Here is a 17,798-nt window from a genome sequence, read left to right as displayed (position 1 = left end):
CTGCAAAGCTGACTTCAAGATATTTTGAAGGGTTTGGTATACGGAAATGGTGAATGTGCCATTTGATCACATTCAAATTAACTGTAAGTCCAAGGCTGTCAATAATCTGGAAAGCAGTCCTTGAGAAAAATAGTGAAGCCACCTGAAAGGAAAAATTTAAAAAACAAAACAAAAACAGTGGAACCTTTCCTTCTCTGATACCCTCCCAGCAAAACCTATGTCAGCTTTACTCAACCTGGATATGTTGTATAACAGCACCCATTCTTCCCAGTCATTGGCAGGCCTAGATGAGGATAATGAGAGCTGAAATCTAACACAGCACCAGATAATAGCTGGTTCATGTCTGCTGGGGAAGATGGCAAGAAGTTTCACTGATGGAAATGACCACATCCTGTGACTGGTATTCCTGGTTGGCCTGTGACCCTTGAAGCTCACCCATCTCATTCATGTTACTGCTGATGCAGTTCATGTCACTCTTGTTGCTGTTGTCATCAGAGTTGGGGCCAAACATCCAGTCTGCAAACAGAACAAAAAAACCAAGAGAAATGAGTATTACAAAGATAAGAGGAGAGCAAGAACTGGAGAACAACCTGACCACATCTTCATCCCACACACTCAAGGCTTGTTTTCAAGCTGGGAATTCATCTCAAGGGTGAGATTGCAAAGACAATAGATGTCCATCAGTAGAGTGTGATATTTTCTGTACTCAGGGAGGCAGAGAGATTGGAAGGTGAGAAGAAACCCACAAGCTCTATCTATTGAGATAGTATGTTTCTTCTCCTCTTGTCTTCCTTGGGGAAGATCTGAGCTTTTATCTTCATAGTTATATTCTTACAATAACTCTGTAGGATAGATAGTGTATGTAATTGGCTTATGACTTGTAGGCCTAGTTTGCACATTATACTAAACTTAACCATTTGCAGAACGTGATTTATGGCTTAGCAATAAATGTATGAACCCAGTCCCTTGGGACTTATTCAGCAAATGTGTGATGTACAAATTCTGTGTATGTGTCTCTCATTCGGGTCTGGCGTTCTTTACATATTAACTATCTTCCAATCCCAAGCTGTTTCTCATAACCCATTGTTTCCAATTATCCAAATGTCAGACTATTACATCAATGAGTGCTGTGAAGTTGATTTTGTTGTTACCTTTCAGATCACAGCTATGATGAGTTGGTTTCCATGGATGGCTTTAGAATTGATAATAGTATTTTCTTTTAAAAATGGGTAAAGTTATATACATCACATTTTAATTTTCCTGAATAACATGAATCTAAAATAAAAATATTTTATGAATATAAAATAGATATGCGAAGGCACTTTACTAACTTTGCATTTTCATTTGAAAAATGTGGTCTCTAGAGTCTCAAGCCTTGTTTGCTCCATACATGGGCTCTATGTTCTATAGTGTCTGCCTTTAAAATAAATGACAATATAATTCCTGGTATAGTTCACAAAATGAATATTACAGATTTGGCAGAAAAAATTATGTCAGTGTATGTACCACCACTCCTGCTACCTTCTCCTAGGAATACAATTCAGACCAATTTCTTTAAACATGGTTTGTTGACTAACTCCAACTTGGCTGAATTCACCCAACATGCTAGATCAGAACCAAGCAAAGCACATTCTGTCTTTTCAGGGTGTGTAAACCCAGCCTGGTTATGTTGTACCATTCTTTCTGATCAGTTCCTATCCCATGGACTCTGAGTGCTGCCATCTTGCTACCCTGCAACGGATGGGGTTATTATACAATAACTCCCAAAGGGCACTGCAGATGACGATTTTATTAAAAAAAACAGATAAAACTACTCAGATATAATTGTATGTCTGAGCACCCATCTGTCTCATTCTCTTTACAGGCAGGCCTACAGCTTCCTTAAACTTGCCATGCAAGAAGGCGCCGGAATCTTTTCCCTAATTAAACATCCCTGGGTATTTTGACTCCCTAGATTCTTAAGCACCTTCTATCACATGCTATTTATTCAGCCTGTTAGCCTTGAGATACCTCTCAGCTTTTGGAGGAAATGAAAATATACTCATCAGCTTTAGAAGGGAAGAATGTGGAATGCAATTTAAATTAGACTGTTAATTCCGGAGGGAAATATAAACCAAATTAAGCCTATGACAAGATACTTGCCATTCTAGCTATTCTTTGCTGGGAGGTGGCATAATAATAATGGTAATGCTGGAATGCAACATCTACCCATATCTGAAGCCAACTGCAGACTGAAAATGTGTCCAGTGACATACATCATCTTGTCATTTTATTTAATTTGCATAGTGGGGTCTGTTGGGTTGTCCTAGCTAGAGAAGCTAAAGATACACATTCCCTGGTGCTAAATACACTTACATTATAGATATAAATACAGTACAAATGCAATGTGTCTCCCCATAGTATGAGCTGTGCTCAGGTTGTTTATGTGCTTTGCTGAGCCTGTTATTCAGGGCCTAATTCTTGTAGGGCAAGTTCAAAAGCTGTTAGATCCATTTCTTATGGTTGTTTACCTTTAAACCAGACTTGAACTAAACAAACTTTACAACCTTATGTGTTACGGGCCCGTGTTTAGCTTCTAACTGTTGCATGTTTTAAGGAGCACCATGTGATTGGTTCATTAGTCAAATGACATTCCCTGTGTTCCTAATGGCCCAAGTAAGATTCTTCTCCTCTCCTGTGCTGGTCTATGACCATAATAAAGGTTTGATTTGACTTGATTCTCCTCTCAATCAATTGTCTAGGGCTTAGACACAATTGTAAAGAGGAGAAGGTGGTGAACATTATAGGTCTGATCACCAGTAAGCAGATTGTGGAATGAAAGACTTGTGTCAAAACTGAAAGGTCTTAGCTGAGATGGACCATTCACTTCTGAATTATGCATCATGCCAGAAAGATCTCTTAGTAGGAGCTGCTGTATAGCCAGGGCAACAAGGTATACAATGCAGAGCAGAATGGACAGTGAGTGACAAGCCTCACTGAAACCACTTTGCATTGGATGATGATGGTTGATATATTTAGGAACAGAGCACTAATTACATTGTTTTCAACACCGAATCTCAGTGATGGAACAGGATATTAATGAGTGCACAAAGGAAACAGCTGGAGTTGAAGAAACTTGGCTTCAGAGATACATTCTTTCAATCTACTATGTGCTCTCAGGAAACCACATCCTCATTATATGTCTTTAATTGCTCTGGCAGCTGGCTAATTGCACAAATTATCAGCAAGTCAAATACCACTTCTTTCCAAGGAAAGTATACATGGACAGTATGGTGACAAACCCTCACCTCTGATGGCAATGCCAGGGCCACATCAGGCAATTACCAGATCTCCCCATTCCAAGACATCTGCAATGGCACAGTTTTGAATGGGAAAGCCACATTTAACAGGGTTGTTCAGTGAGAGATATTACATTTATTCACAGGGTCAGATATCCTAATATAAGAACTCTCCTGGGAAAAAATTCTAGGAGGGTCTGAAAAACCACGGGACTAGTTTTAAAGGGCAGTGAATTGAAAAAATAAAGGGCAAGAACAATGAAAGCAGCTGAACGGCGTCCTGTCTTGATAGTGTTTCTGATACGTTAGTTAGCTATGAAATTCTGTGAGGGCAATTTCAAAAGGTGTAGATATTATCGTGTAACAAAAACAAAGTAAAAATCTCTTGTGCCTTCAAATGCTGCTCATCTTCAAATGCTGTGGTAAAGCTGCTCAGCCACAATCATGTTGAGTTTCTTATGGCAAAGATGATGGAACTTTGTGTTAGGTCTGGAGGTTAGTTTTACCTTCAAAACTAACACATGTGTCATACTAGTTTTTGTGACAAACAGTATTATTATTAGCTGGCAAGAGTATCTTCTTTGGAGGGCTAAACGATAAAGAAATGCAAAGTACAATATTCATTTTTCCCATATCTCTCTGACGTAGGAAAAATAGGCCCAGTGAGCACAGTCATTTTACAGGTAGTCCTTGTTTAGCAACCACCACTGGGATCAGCAACTTGATCGTTAAGTGAAGTGGTTGCTAAGTGAAACTGCAACTGTGTTTATGATCTTACTTCAGCTTTCCTTTGCTTTACAGACCTGCAAAGGTTGTAAATGTGAGGATTGGTGATAAAGTTACTTTTTCATCACTGTCATAACTCTGAACAGTTGCTAAATGAGGACTACCTGTAAAAGAAAAGATGCCCTTCAGCCCAGTGAGATTATGGGCATGCTCATGTAGCTTTCCCATTAACTAATTATTTGTTTATTATTTCAGTTTTGAGGCCACCCAATTCCATGGTGACTCTAGGGGGCTTACAGCTAAAAAGAAAACATTTTTATTATTAATAATAATAATAATAAAAAAGAAGATAACTGACTGGAAGATAGGACCCAAAAACCCTAACAGCAAAAAACCAAAGGGACTCAGCCACTGTTTTATTTTATTTATATATTTAAAACATTTATATGGCCTTCCCTCTTAAAACAAACTCAGAGTGGCTAACAACCCATGGATTAAAAGAATATCTACAAAAAATGAAATAAAAACAGTAACACTAAAAACCAAAAGACCTGGTGCCACAGCTAAACTTTCCAAGGCAGTCCACAACGTATTCATCCCATGCCCATCTCACCCTCTCCTAGCACATGGGGGAAAAGCCAGGCCTCAAGTGCTTTTTGGAAGGTTAAAAGGGAAACGGCCTCCCAGTCCAGGAAAGAGCAGAGTTGGTGCACAAGATGAATCTGTGGAAAGGCCTTCCTAGCCATGGCTGCCACCTGATCCTCAAACAGGCACCATGAGGCTAGGAGGACTCCCAAATTGCATACCAGCTCAGTCTGGGGGAGTGTCACCCTGTCTAGAGTCAAAGAGGATATATCACCCTGGCCTAGGGGGACAAAAACCCGAAGTCACTCCATCTTGCTAGGGTTGAGTTGAAGGTGGTTCTTCCCATCTTACAGCCTCCAGGCATTTGGTCAGCACTGCAACAGCATCACCTGCCTGGCTAGGGGTGGAGACATATAGCTGGGTATACCTGACCTTGCCCAGCGGTTTCATGTAGATATTAAAGAGGAGAGGTGAAAGACCTGAGCTCTGGAGCATACCACATTTCAGGGGCCTACAATAAGGCTCAACCTTTCCTTCTCCACCAACACTGATTGGAACTGGCCATGAAGAAAGGAAGAGAACCACTGCAAAACAGTGCCCCCTCTCATGACTCTCGAAGCCAATCCAGAAAGATACCATAGTCAATGGTATTGAAAGCCACTGAGTGATCCAGGAGGCCAGGATGGTTGTACCACCCCCATCCCAAGTAATCTACTAGCGCAACCAACACCGTTTCAGTACTGTACCCCAGCCTGAACCCAAGTTCAGTACTGAAAAGGGTCCAGATAATCCGCTTCATCCAGGGCCCTTTGTAGCTGAGCACCAACCACCCTCTCAACAACCCTTCCTTAAAGAGATGAAAGTTGTCTAGAACTGTTGGGTCCAAGGCTGGACTCTTGAGAAGGAGTTGTACCAACATGTCCTTCGAGGCAGGCGGTACCATCCTCTCCTGCAAAGAGGTATTAATCACCAGACTCAACAAATTCCACCTCCTTGGAGGTCTTAACTAAGCAGAAGGGGCATGGGTCCAGAACACAGGTGGCTGAGTTCACAGTGACAAGAACCCTGTCCACTTCCTCAGGATCAATCAGCTCAAACTCCCCCCAGATTACAGGGGTCAGACATGTCTTGGTCACTTCCAAAGGATCCTAACCCAAAGCCTGGGAGACTTCTTCTTGAATGTTTTTTTGATGTTCTAGGTTAGCCATTAGCCTGCATTTTCTGATGGTTTCCCATCTGTGTATTAACCAGGCCAGATAATGTTTAGCCTTTTTTTTTTTTTTTTTCAAAATCAGCTGAAATTGGCTAGGTTTTATTTATCCAAATTTCAAGGCCACTTGGCTTTGAAAAAGAGGCCCTGCCTGAGCGGGAGAAGAATACACCTAACCATAAACCAGACATAACTAAAGGGGGCTCCAGAACCACCCTAACCCTTAGCCTGAGAGAACAACTAGGTGTTTAGCAGTTTCCTGAACATCAGAAGGAACGTGAGTCTCTGGTGGGATTTCATTCTAGAGGGCAGGTACTTGCAATAGAATAGACACTCTTCCACTTCTGCCACTGACTTTGACACAACAGCAGGAATTGATGGTAAAATAGTCATATTAACACATCTGATAGTGTTTATCTGTTACAAGGCTGTTTGTGAGTGTGCTCATAGAGATGGGGAGAAATTTTATTGGGAAACAATGGCAGTGGAGGGCTGTGAGCAAAATGCCCTCTGGGAGCTCACAATTAAGGACACACAATTTCCTTCTGTTTCTCTTCTTCCCCCACTTTCCCCATCCTGGGACTCTATTTCTCACTCTTCTCACCTGGTGTACTTTCTGTCTCCTTTCTTTCTTTCAGCCCTGGCACCTTTTCTGTCACTCTTTAATTTCCAAACAAGATGAGAAATGCTGTAGAGCCATGCTACTGTTGCATCAAGCATCCTCATTTCTCCAGAGGTTATCTAGGGAAGGAGGTGGACAGGACTTCTGCTACATATGAGGATTTTTTTGTTTTTGTTTTAAATGTGTCCTTTTCAAGATGGAGGTCTTCGGAATGCAGCCCCATGATGTTTACCTGGGCATATCTGCTGCTGAAAGAGCAAAGACCACTAAACCAATGCTGGCTATTGCCCTGTGAAAAGTTCCACTTCAATTAGGTCAAAAGTAACTAGAATTGTAGAGGGATTATTGAGGAACATGGGAGGACATCAAAAATAGCCAAGTTTATAAAGGTTAATTCCTTTGGAACTCTTAAGAGCAGTTCCTCCCATGCTGGTAGAGCTGGGGTATCATCATAGGAAACTCCCAACAATATCTGGTGGGTATCAAGTATCAATCCATTTTCAAGTTTACCTTGTGACACAAGAGCCATTCTGTGGCTCCAGCTAACATAAATTATGAAGGAATCTGGCCATTAGTATGAGACCTTCTTCTAAACTGCAGTTTTTGGTGCTTCTCTTTAAGGCAGAAAAAGAAATGAAAGGAAAGAAATTGGCAGGCCCAGTTTGTAACTAAACCACATATACACAGACACAAAGTACATACAGGTGGAGGATAAGATTTTCCCTCCTTTAATTATTTCATAAACCATGTTTCATGAAATTGTTTATTGTGCTCATATAGCTTCTGAATCTTTTCGTTTGCTGATGACAGATTTTGAACTCATGGAAACTTAGTGGCTTTCCTTATCTAGAGATACCCACAGTATAAATCTATTAATTATTCTGCACATTCTATTTTCCTCCTGGCAGAGGAGAGAGCTGTTGAAGAGATGCAATGCAGGGAGGTGCTAAGTGAACTCAGCTTGAAGTAAATGAGCATGCATTTGCATACAGAGCCCTAAAATCAAGATATATTCACAAGCAGCCTGCTTAGATAGTATCAGCCCCTGGCCTCCTTGTACAGTGAGGTCTTTCTTTACACTACTGTGTCTGAATTACAAGGATGTCCCAATTTTCATCTGCAAGAAGTCATACGGATTAGAGTTAATTGGATGAGCATATGATTTGCGTGTATTATAGAAGTTCTCAGATTCAGCTGTTGGCATCTTTAGCTAAAAATGTAATACAATTCCTGGGACCCCTGAATGTGCTGGTTGTCAGATGAGATAAAATTGTCATAATGCGAACAAATGGCCTGATCTGGTTTGCTACACAGCCTTTAAATAAATATGAAATCATGTAGTAATGAATTGGTACATGTTTCTTGAATCAATAGACTCACTTCTTTATTGGAAAAGGAAATAGCTTAGCAGTAGAACCCTTGATCTATATGGAAAAATTCTAGATCCAATTGTGGTGTAACCCATTATCACTGCAAGTGAGCTTACTCATGCCACTCAGCGTCTACACTCAAATCAGAGCAGGTCTTTGTTGAGCCAAATTTTAGGTCTTTCAGTGTTTTTGTAGAACAGCTATCTCTTGGCCAGTCCAAAGTCCTAGAATGTTCTCAGAGCAGCAGAACTGCTTTGGAGTCTCATCTACTGAATATGCTGTAGGAGAAGGAAGAAGAGGGTAACAAATGTGTCATCTCACATTATTAACTGTAAATGTGCAGGATTTCTTTTCTTAAGGGTGACTTTAAAATTGGGTTGCACTGGCATCGCTGGCTTAACATGAATCAGGGAGAAGCTAATTGTTCAGTCATTCATAGTTAAAGTAAACAATACTGAAAGACATAGCCAGACAGTCTACTAAATCAGATAATCTGATCTACTAGAATGCATATGTTTATTTAAGGGTGGGTATTGTGTATTCATCTCTCTTTTTTAAGATTTGTTTGTGCTTACATTTACATGAGAACAAAATACAATGGAGACAAAAACTGTTCAGATTTTATAAATTCATAATGCCTGGTCATCTGGGAGATATATTTCCAACCAAAAGGAAGAAGAAATGGCTCAGATCCATGAGGCTCTTCACTGTCTGGAAGGCAAGTTCAAAAAGTGCAGGGGCCTTTCTAAGGCACACAGAAAGAAATCAGTAAGGTCAGTGGACGTTATCTGCCCTCACTTCCAGGGAATTAAAGGTGAACATGAGCTTAGCAAAGCAGTGGGTTTGGCTGTTAAAAAAAAAAAAAAGCGGTGGGGAGGAAGATTAGGCTGAAGATGGGGCAGGTGAAAAGCAAGAACCCTTATGCGTAAAAATTCAGAACAGTGACTTTTCTTTAGTATAAGTGTGGAAAGAGGTCAGGTCTTTTTCTCACCATTTTTGGTATGTGAAAAGAAGAAACAGCCATGATAAACAGGATATCCAAGAATATTTACATTCTGCTGCTTGAGATCAGATTCAACAGAACACAATAAATGAAAGCAAATGCATGATTCAGAAATGTTTTCTCCAATTCACAATGAAAGATGAAGCTTTAAAGATGATCAAAGCATACCATTGCACTTCCCATCATCAGTTAAACATTTCCAGATAGTTAAAACACCAGCTAAAATCTCTTAGGCTGTAATCTTAGACATACTGACTTGGGAGCAAAATCTACTGAATTCAAGGGAACTAACATCTGAGCAAACATGTTCAGGTCTGTTCTGAGCAATTTGCATATGCATTATCCCCATGTCCTGCACAGATAATGAATTACCAATCATTGGAATTAAAAGAATATTAAATCATAAAGATTGAGCACTCTGCAGCATGGGAGGTTGTCTCCTGTCATGAGTCGTGGCATCGCTGATTCTTTTCAGAATTATTCATAAGCGTGGTACAGTACAACTGTATGATTGTGACTGTGCGGGCAATGTGATAGCACTTTTCAAATTATCTAAGGAGATTACACAGAACGTCAACATCTGTTCTCTCTCATTCCAGAGTGCAGGATGCAAAAGAATGGATTTAAATTACTGGAAGGTAGATTCAGACTGAATCATAGAGGAACACTTCCTTACAATAAAAGTGGTTTGACAGTGGAACCATTTGCCCAGAGAGGGAAATGGAGGGAATGCTTCACTTTGAATTCCTGCAATGAGGAGAATGTTGGACTCATGATCTACATGCCCCCTTCCAGCTCTATAATGCTATGAACCAGGAGCCCTCCAGCTGTTGCTGAACTACATTTCCCAACATCCAGCATGAACAATGGTGAGGGGTGGTTGGGAGTTATATAGAGGAGTCTGCAAAGGGAGCCAAATGATGAAACAAGCATCATGTTCTTGTGATACATACTTCCCCCTTTTTGGACATATGTCATGCACTGCACACACATACAAAAAGGGTGGAGCTTGGATCATGAGAGCAGGATGCTTATTGTATCATTTTGATGAAATCACTGGATTCTGTGGACATCTATAAAGCTGTAGTACTGCAACAGCTGGAGTGCCATAGCATCTCCACTCTGATTTAATGCCTGTACAAACTAAGATTAAATAATAGAAGAGGGTGGACCCTCCAGCATCCTCCAGGCAAATCCTGATGCATCAAAAACAAAATGTATTTTGCTGAAGCAAAGCAGCAGAAAATATATGGTAGAGGTATAAAGACATCACATGGTGCTCCAGTAAAAAAAATAAAAAAAAAATAGACTTGCTTCTCCTAATACAATATGGCTTGCCAGCAAACAATAATTCAATAAAATCAAGACTTGTTATGCCCTGGGATGGGAACAATTGACCTCCATAAGGCAGGGCCCTTGCTCTCCCTTTTAAATTCTAGCAGTGGAATCTCCAGCAATGTGTGCAGTAATTATAGTTTAACTTTCACTCTGTTTCCAAAAATATCAGAACACATACATGCTTTGGATTTAGCACATTCCACAAACATCAGGACTACCTCCCCCCCGACACATTTAACAAGAGAAGCACATACATATTAGCTATTACCTTTGTTTTTTCTTTTCTTCTATTTTCTGTATTCAAAATATATAACAACTTCAGAAATGCTTATCAGGACCTGGAGCTAGGCTCTCTCTCCAAATGTCTGTTTGGGGTGGTGGTGGCAATGGAGGTATTGCTTTTTTTACAACTAGTGCTCATTAAAGCACAATTATATACCATGTCAGCACTTTACAGTAACTGATCACTTACGAAAATGGAAAGGAGAGATAAATAAGGTAAGCAAATTCCCAGTTAATGAAATAAACTGAGCTATGAAATCACCTTGCAATGGAATTTGTTTTATGAAAAGAATATGCACTGTTGGTAGATAATTTCTAAGAAATCATGTTCTATGCAGTTAACACAGTGGGAAGGATGAAACATAGCTCTGTGCTTTTAGCAGGTAGGTAGGTAGGTAGGTAGGTAAACTTTATTGCAGTCTTTGACTAACTCGTGTACATATATGCATAAACACCCACTCCTATTTAACGACTATCTCCTACCATTTGCACATATGATGGTAATAAACAGTAATAAAAGATTCATTTTCTGACCAAATCTCATGTGCCTGACAACAACCAAGCCAGAGTGAGAATAACGCTGGCATAGCCATACAAGAGAATTTTATCTGAATGAGATGGCAGCAAGCAGTGATCTTCGGAGTATTTCTCTCTCTCTGTCATGGGTTCACTTAGCAAATCATTTCACTTAACAACCTGGTTGTTGGAACAGAAGTCAGTTGCTAAACAAGGAGTGGGTGTATATATAGAATTCTATATATAACATTAAAAAATGGCAATTAAAAGAAGTTAAAAGAGTTAGGAAGAAGGAAAGGAAAGGAAAGGAAAGGAAAGGAAAGGAAAGGAAAGGAAAGGAAAGGAAAGGAAAGGAAAGGAAAGGAAAGGAAAGGAAAGGAAAGGAAGAGAAGAATATTTTAAAGGCATCAAAGGAATGCAGTTTTGTTGGACATTTGTTGCTTTGCTCTCATAGCAGCGAGGCAAAATTTGGCTATGTTATGGGTAGCAGGGGTCTTGCAATCTGCTAGAAGATGGGAGATGTACCAGTGGTCATCTCCCCCTGGGAATTCCTTTATAAGGGGCTGGATTAGTACATCATGCAGGTTTAGGTAAAAATTAGTGCAACAGGACAGGCTGAACATCCTCTATGACGTGGGAGTCAGGAGCAAAGTCATTTGTGGCAGGGAATGCTTTGGTATTTACCATCAATAACTGCTGAAGAGAGTGCATTGAATCTAGCCAGAGCAACTGCGCTGTGATATCTATTGTTTATTAAGGATTGGCAATAATCAGCTGGCTTGCTGGTAAAAGAGAGTCTCCAAGATTTGTGTTGCCTTGGTGCTAAAGTGATAATTAGCAGGTATTAGGCAGAAATGTATCAGGTAAAGCTTTTTCTAAAGTCTAAATCAAAGATTTACTTTGATTATGCTGACTTCAGGATAGACCTTTTACCAGGGAGCATATGGTTTATTACAGCACTTTCATTGAGCATTCAGATCATATCCTAATAACTTTGTTTTAGTACAACCAACAGCTTCTTCCTTTAGTTATTAGCCATATTTATTTCTCTTTTATTCATTTTTTTCTTCTGGCTGGAGATAATACATTTAAGTAGAAATGTTTGGAATAGCAGCACGAATCTCTGAAGGTTTTTTCCTATCGTGTTTTGCTCCCATAGGCTTTGAGTGCTGCTTCTCATACCATCCTCTCACTTCTTCATCCGAGTAACTGAATTATCGTTGTTGAAGATTTGCATTCGGCAGGAGCCTCTCTTAGAGAGTACATGCCAGAACATGAGCAGAAGGCTGGAAGAATGCTGAGTAATTAAGTAGCAGAAAGTCCCATGCAAGAAAAATAATATAGTTGCTTTCATTGGAGACTATGGGCTTAGCTTAGCTATCAATTAATGCTAACACTGATCTAACATCAGTTATGTTTGAAGTAAAGTAAACATTAGATTTATTAGGAGTACATGAGGATAGAAAAGTCTCACTTCTATCTAAACTGTATCTTGAAGACAGAAAAACTGATGAAGTAGGAAGCACAAAAGAAAGTCCCCTTTTTGTCTTCAGCACAGGCACTCATTGAACTAACAGTTGCCCAAGTGAGAGACAGACACAGGGACAGTATATGAAGATCCTTATCTATCTCTTACCATTTGCCCAAGTGGTCAAAACTGTTCCTATGGGCAAAGAGGTGAGGCAATCTCCAACAATTGTGAATGGGCATGCAGCTATTTTTCACACCTTTTAATGGGTTTCTTTAATTGAAATTTCAGAATTTCCCAATCTCAAAATCACCAAGTTTCAAGCAGCTGGTATCCAAACCATTGCAATCTAGGAGCAATTCTTTTACACAGTAACATGACTTAGCTGACATCATGATTGTATGATAAATAACAGGATCTTCCTTTGTCAAAAAACAAGGAAATCAATATTATGATGAGATGGTTAGAAAACACAGGAATATTGATTTTGTACTTTGGAGTTCTAGTAATATGTAGTAATATGGTATATCGGGTATGCAAACACTTATGGGAAAAAAGACAGGAGGCAAGACGGCTTGAGGTGGACAGATAAATAATGAAATAGTGTAGAAATCTCAATGAATCCTGCCCCAATCTGCGTATTAGTATAGAATTGATTTGGCAGGTTTCCTTTCATAAAACAGTTCATAGGAATTAACCATGTAGACACTAGAGTGCAGTTTGGCAAGAAATAAAATATCAGCAACATAATAGGACTGCTGCTTGCATGGATGCATAGGATTGCACTTTTAAGTCTCAACTAGCTTATTTGATTGTCCTCATTTTTTGTATGCTATCACAGAAGAGTGAGATTTGGGTGTACTCGTATGAGCTATCACAAGACCTTTCAAGATATTGCTTGTGATATTTTGAGGTTTTCACTTCAGATCAATAGTATCTCAGAGATGAAGTTTGGGAACCGAAATATTTTTCAAATGCTTATTTATTTATTTGGCACCTGTGCCAATGGGTGAGATTGTACAATGGTCCCTAGCCCCTGAAAATAACAATCCCCTGGAATAGAAACCATCACTCAGCAAAATGAATGAATTGCATGTTGCACATTCCACATTTAATCCTTGGCACCTCTTGTAATAAAAAGGCTAGGTAAGATCTCTTTAGGAGTTTCTGGGGATCCTGCCAGTCAAAAAAGAGTCTTGATGGACTACTGTTACAGGGAATGGCAGCTTATTTGGATATGCAGAGATGGGAGATTTACCTTTAAACATGCATGCATGTATTCTTTGTTGCAATATGCCTAGATAAGCAATCCACAGGGTTTTGCCACAGTTTCTGCATCCCAAGCAGCTCAAGAAGCCTTTAAGATGATGTCCTCACTCGAAGCTGCCATCGGCTCTGAAGCCTTTCCTGCAATAACGACAGTTGATGCTATCTCAGCAGCAGTACGAGGTCAAATGGCCATGCAGAGCTGCATGATGATCTTATGAACCACTCTGTCAGGACAGCTGCTCGTAGGATCAGCTTGTTAATATGGATTAGTTACTCTTTACCACTCATCAGGCATTCTTTCCTACACTTGGTCCACACAGGGAAAGCATTTCTATCTTGCCTGTGGAGTGGCAGTTCTTAAATAGTGTGAATGTCATAATTATTTTACAGAATGAGAGATTTGATGTGAGTGAAAAGAAAGACTAGTATCTGCTGAGATTAATTAGTCTAGAGTAGAAGAGTATGATCTGGAGAATGGTATTAACCCTTGGATGTCATGCCAATGGAAATAGCTCCAGCCATGCCTGCAGTTCAGTTGATCTGGTTGTTGCTTCACAGGTTTTAAAAGTTCCTGAATCTGGAATGGCTCCGGTAGGGCACATAGTGCAGGAGTTTGCCTGTGGTTCCCAGCTTGTTCAAAAACAGATCACGGTGCCATTTGGTCAATAATTAAGATATTCTGTTATCTTACAATTTTAGCACTGGCTACTTAAGAATCAAAAGCCCCTGCTAAGTTCAAATTAAAATATCCCTGATAATGTTTTGCAGAACTCACCACCTCTCTAGATGACTGGTTATTTTTAGGGATTTCTTCCCCTTAGGGTCCAATTGGAATCTGCCTTTCTATATTCCATGAACTGTCTTTGGGGCTGATAGAAAAGAAGTCTTATTTTAGGTGGTATCTTTTTCTGTATTTAAAGAGTAATAAAATTGTGTCCCAACCTTCCATTCTGAAAGCTATACATTCCCAATATCTTCCATCTCTTTTCACAGGATTTAGGTTCTAGTCCCCTGATCATTCTCCCAGTCCTTCTTTGTACTTATCTGAGTTTGTTTGAATTCCTTTTAAAGTTTGATATCTAGAACTGGGCACAGAACCTGAACTGGATCTGATCAACTCAGAATAAAGTAAAACCATTACTTTCCATGTTTTGGAGACTATGCTTTTGTAGACCTGATTTATTTCCTAAGTGAAGGACTCTGAATTTGATTCTGCTAAATTTCATTCTGTTACTTTCAGCCCATTTTTCTAACTTATCAAGGTTGTTTTGAATGTATTTCTGTCTTTTAGAGTATTAGCTATCCCTAAAATTTTGTGTCAGCTGTAAATTTGATAAATATTCTCTTTTCATCCAAGCAATTATTAAAAGTATTGAAGTATACAGGACCCAAGACCGAACATTGTGGCACTTCATTCCAGTGTGATGAGGAAAAGCATTGATGAATGATCTTTGAGTATGATTTTAAGCTAATTGTATATCCATTATCATTCATCCAGCCCACACTTAGTTAGCTTGTTGGTGAGAATAATTCATCAAAATAATATTTTTCATGTTCATTAGATACTTCAACTGATGTTTAAGAAAGCCTTTCTGATTATTTCTTTATGTTGAAAATGCAATAAATTTGAAGAATTATTAACACATGACCTGGACTTATTCTTTGGCTGCCCCATTTTGGTTTTTATTAATATGTAACTGAGAAGACCATTGAGGTTTAAGGATAATTAATCTCTGGGAGAGATGGGCGGCACATACATTTAATAATACATAAAATAAAAAATAAAAAAATAATTATAAACTATGTGCTGGAAATATTGGGAGGTGTCAATCTATGAGGGTTATCTATGAACTTCTACCTCCCCAGCTACATCTTCTCAATAATAGGGGGAAATCCTATATATTGTGAACTGCAGGGATAAATCTCATAAAATTTAGTGGAAATTACTCCTGAGTAAATAAGCTGTGACTTACTGTGTAAGTATGGTTGATTGCCCCAAAGGCTGGTTGCTTCAACATAATAGCTCAGTATTAATATGTTATGCCACTATCTTTAATCCAGTGAAATCACAATATCTCAGTGCTTGGTTATGCAGACTGATAGACTGACTGAGATAGATTGTCTACAGGACATACATTTGTGGTCCATCTACTGAATTCTTAGCCTTTTTCATTGCATTTTTTTTCTTATCAACTTTTGTCATGATCAGTGATATACATTTAACTGGCTCTGATCTTACATCTTCTTATTGGTTTATTTGTTTCTCTCTTTCTTTGTTACAGTTGGCAGCATAGTTCCTTGATTTTCATCTTTGGTTTCTTTGTTCCAGTAGGAACTGAAAGCAGGGTGGGAAGTTATGACAGTTATTGCAAAAACTATTAATACTCATTGACGTCAGTGGTTAAACATTACTGGGAGAAGGTAGGACATACAGGGACAGCAGACAATTCATGACCTGAGAAGGTAGGAGGACAAACCAAAAGAAATGTCAGAAGAATCTTGGACTCTACAGGTATAAATGGAAAGTTCTTAATATGGAAATGCTAACACCTGATGCAAGGATATTCCAAAGTCAAGAGTGACCAGAATATTTGTGGAATACAAGCAAATCTCTATCTCGCAGCCTAAGCTACTTTTATGACCTTGGGGAAAGATAACACAGAGCTGATTGTTTTTAAAGTAGAGCTTTCCCTTCTTAGATTTCTAATCATAACATGTACAAGAAATATATATATTTTTTAAAAATCTGCCTATGTTGCCATGCAAACAAAAGGCAAGGATTTCAACAAGGAGATAACATAGTTATTGGAACCCAAAACCATGGAAGCAGAATTAGCCTGACAACCAAACAGCAGTTACAAGTGACCCAGAAATACTTAAGCAGCATTGAGACTGCCAGAGAACTATAACAATAAATCTCATTGATCCTAACCATGGATGGAGCTGATGGGAATCAGTATACTGTAACATTAAGTTTTCTATCTTTGATTTTTAAGGTAATAATTCTCATCAGCAACAAAGGCTGGGTCAAAGGCTGGTCTAGTCGTGAGGCAATTGAAACCTTTTCAAGAGGTAAATTTGGAGTGTTGCTGAAGAGCTGAACATTTCTGAACCATCTTTGAACTTGAATTTCACTGAAATTTAGTCTATTGTAAACCAATCTGAAGACACAAATATACATGGAATAATTGCTGTAGGCCAATACATGTGGAGAAAGTGAGGTCTCAGATGGTATAAGATTAAAACCAGCCTTAAAAAGAGCTAAAAGTGACAACATTTGGGTTTACTTTCAGTTAAGGATATGATTAAGTTATCTGTAGCCAAAGCCACCCAAAATGATCATAATCAAAGTTACTGGTGCCAACCAAGCAAATAAAATCTTACATAATTCAAAATGGTCAAATTTCTGAGATTCAGACTTTGAATTCTCATCTGAAATCATATACTGTACCCTACCTAGCAATTTCACTAGTATGCTGCTAGAAACTGTAGGAGCTGGTGAGGTCAGCAACTACTAAATCCAGCAGATGTTGTCTGCCCAGAATAATGATTGGCAATTAATCCTAAAAATTGAATACAATATGTTTTTATTATGATAGTCTTCAGTAGAATTTTTTTTGTCTAATTTCTGTACATACAGATGCTGCTTACCTCTGGGTTACCGTCAGGACCTTTACACATGCACTGTTCCCCTTTAATTATCAACAGGGACGTTATTCAAAGCTTCCACATCAGCTTTTATAGCTGTGCAAATCTTGTAGCTGCAGCTGAAATGGGGTCTGATTTGAGGAAGTGCTGTATCATAATGGCACAGAGGGAAGTTATATAACTGAAGCTTCATCTAATTCCAAAGTAAATAACAGGATGGCTTATATCTTTCTAGGCTAATCCACAAGCTGGGTTCCATGAAGATTATTTTGAGACCTTCTGGATTTAGTAAGCTAGTTTTCTGCAGGAAGTTGTAATTAGCATGTTGCTACTTAATACATATGAAGATACGATTTAGATTTTTTTTTTTTTTAGGCAAGGAGGATGGCAAATATACTGTTAAGATTTGTTTATGCTCCAAGTCCCTGGTCGCAGTATTTATTATGGAATTTTGAGAAGGCTTATCCTCTAAGAAAAACTAGT

At 38.9% G+C, this 17,798-nt stretch overlaps 1 protein-coding gene across 1 annotated transcript in view; it reads right to left on the bottom strand.

The window, feature by feature from the left end:
- Positions 1-272: 272 nt before the first annotated feature.
- Positions 273-17,798, bottom strand: part of LOC148214197 (uncharacterized) — a 33,088-nt gene continuing 15,562 nt past the window's right edge. Inside the window, exon 2 of the mRNA XM_088153304.1 lies at positions 273-516. Within this exon, the coding sequence (XP_088009430.1) occupies positions 338-516 (179 nt within the window). The 3' untranslated portion in view covers positions 273-337. The remainder of the gene's footprint in view (positions 517-17,798) is intronic.

This window comes from Python bivittatus, unplaced genomic scaffold, assembly GCF_059951505.1.
Source record: "Python bivittatus isolate LINGU-HERP-01145 unplaced genomic scaffold, Pbiv_v1 ctg000700_np1212, whole genome shotgun sequence".
Lineage (NCBI taxonomy): Eukaryota > Metazoa > Chordata > Lepidosauria > Squamata > Pythonidae > Python > Python bivittatus.
This window is presented reverse-complemented; position numbering and strand designations above follow the sequence as displayed.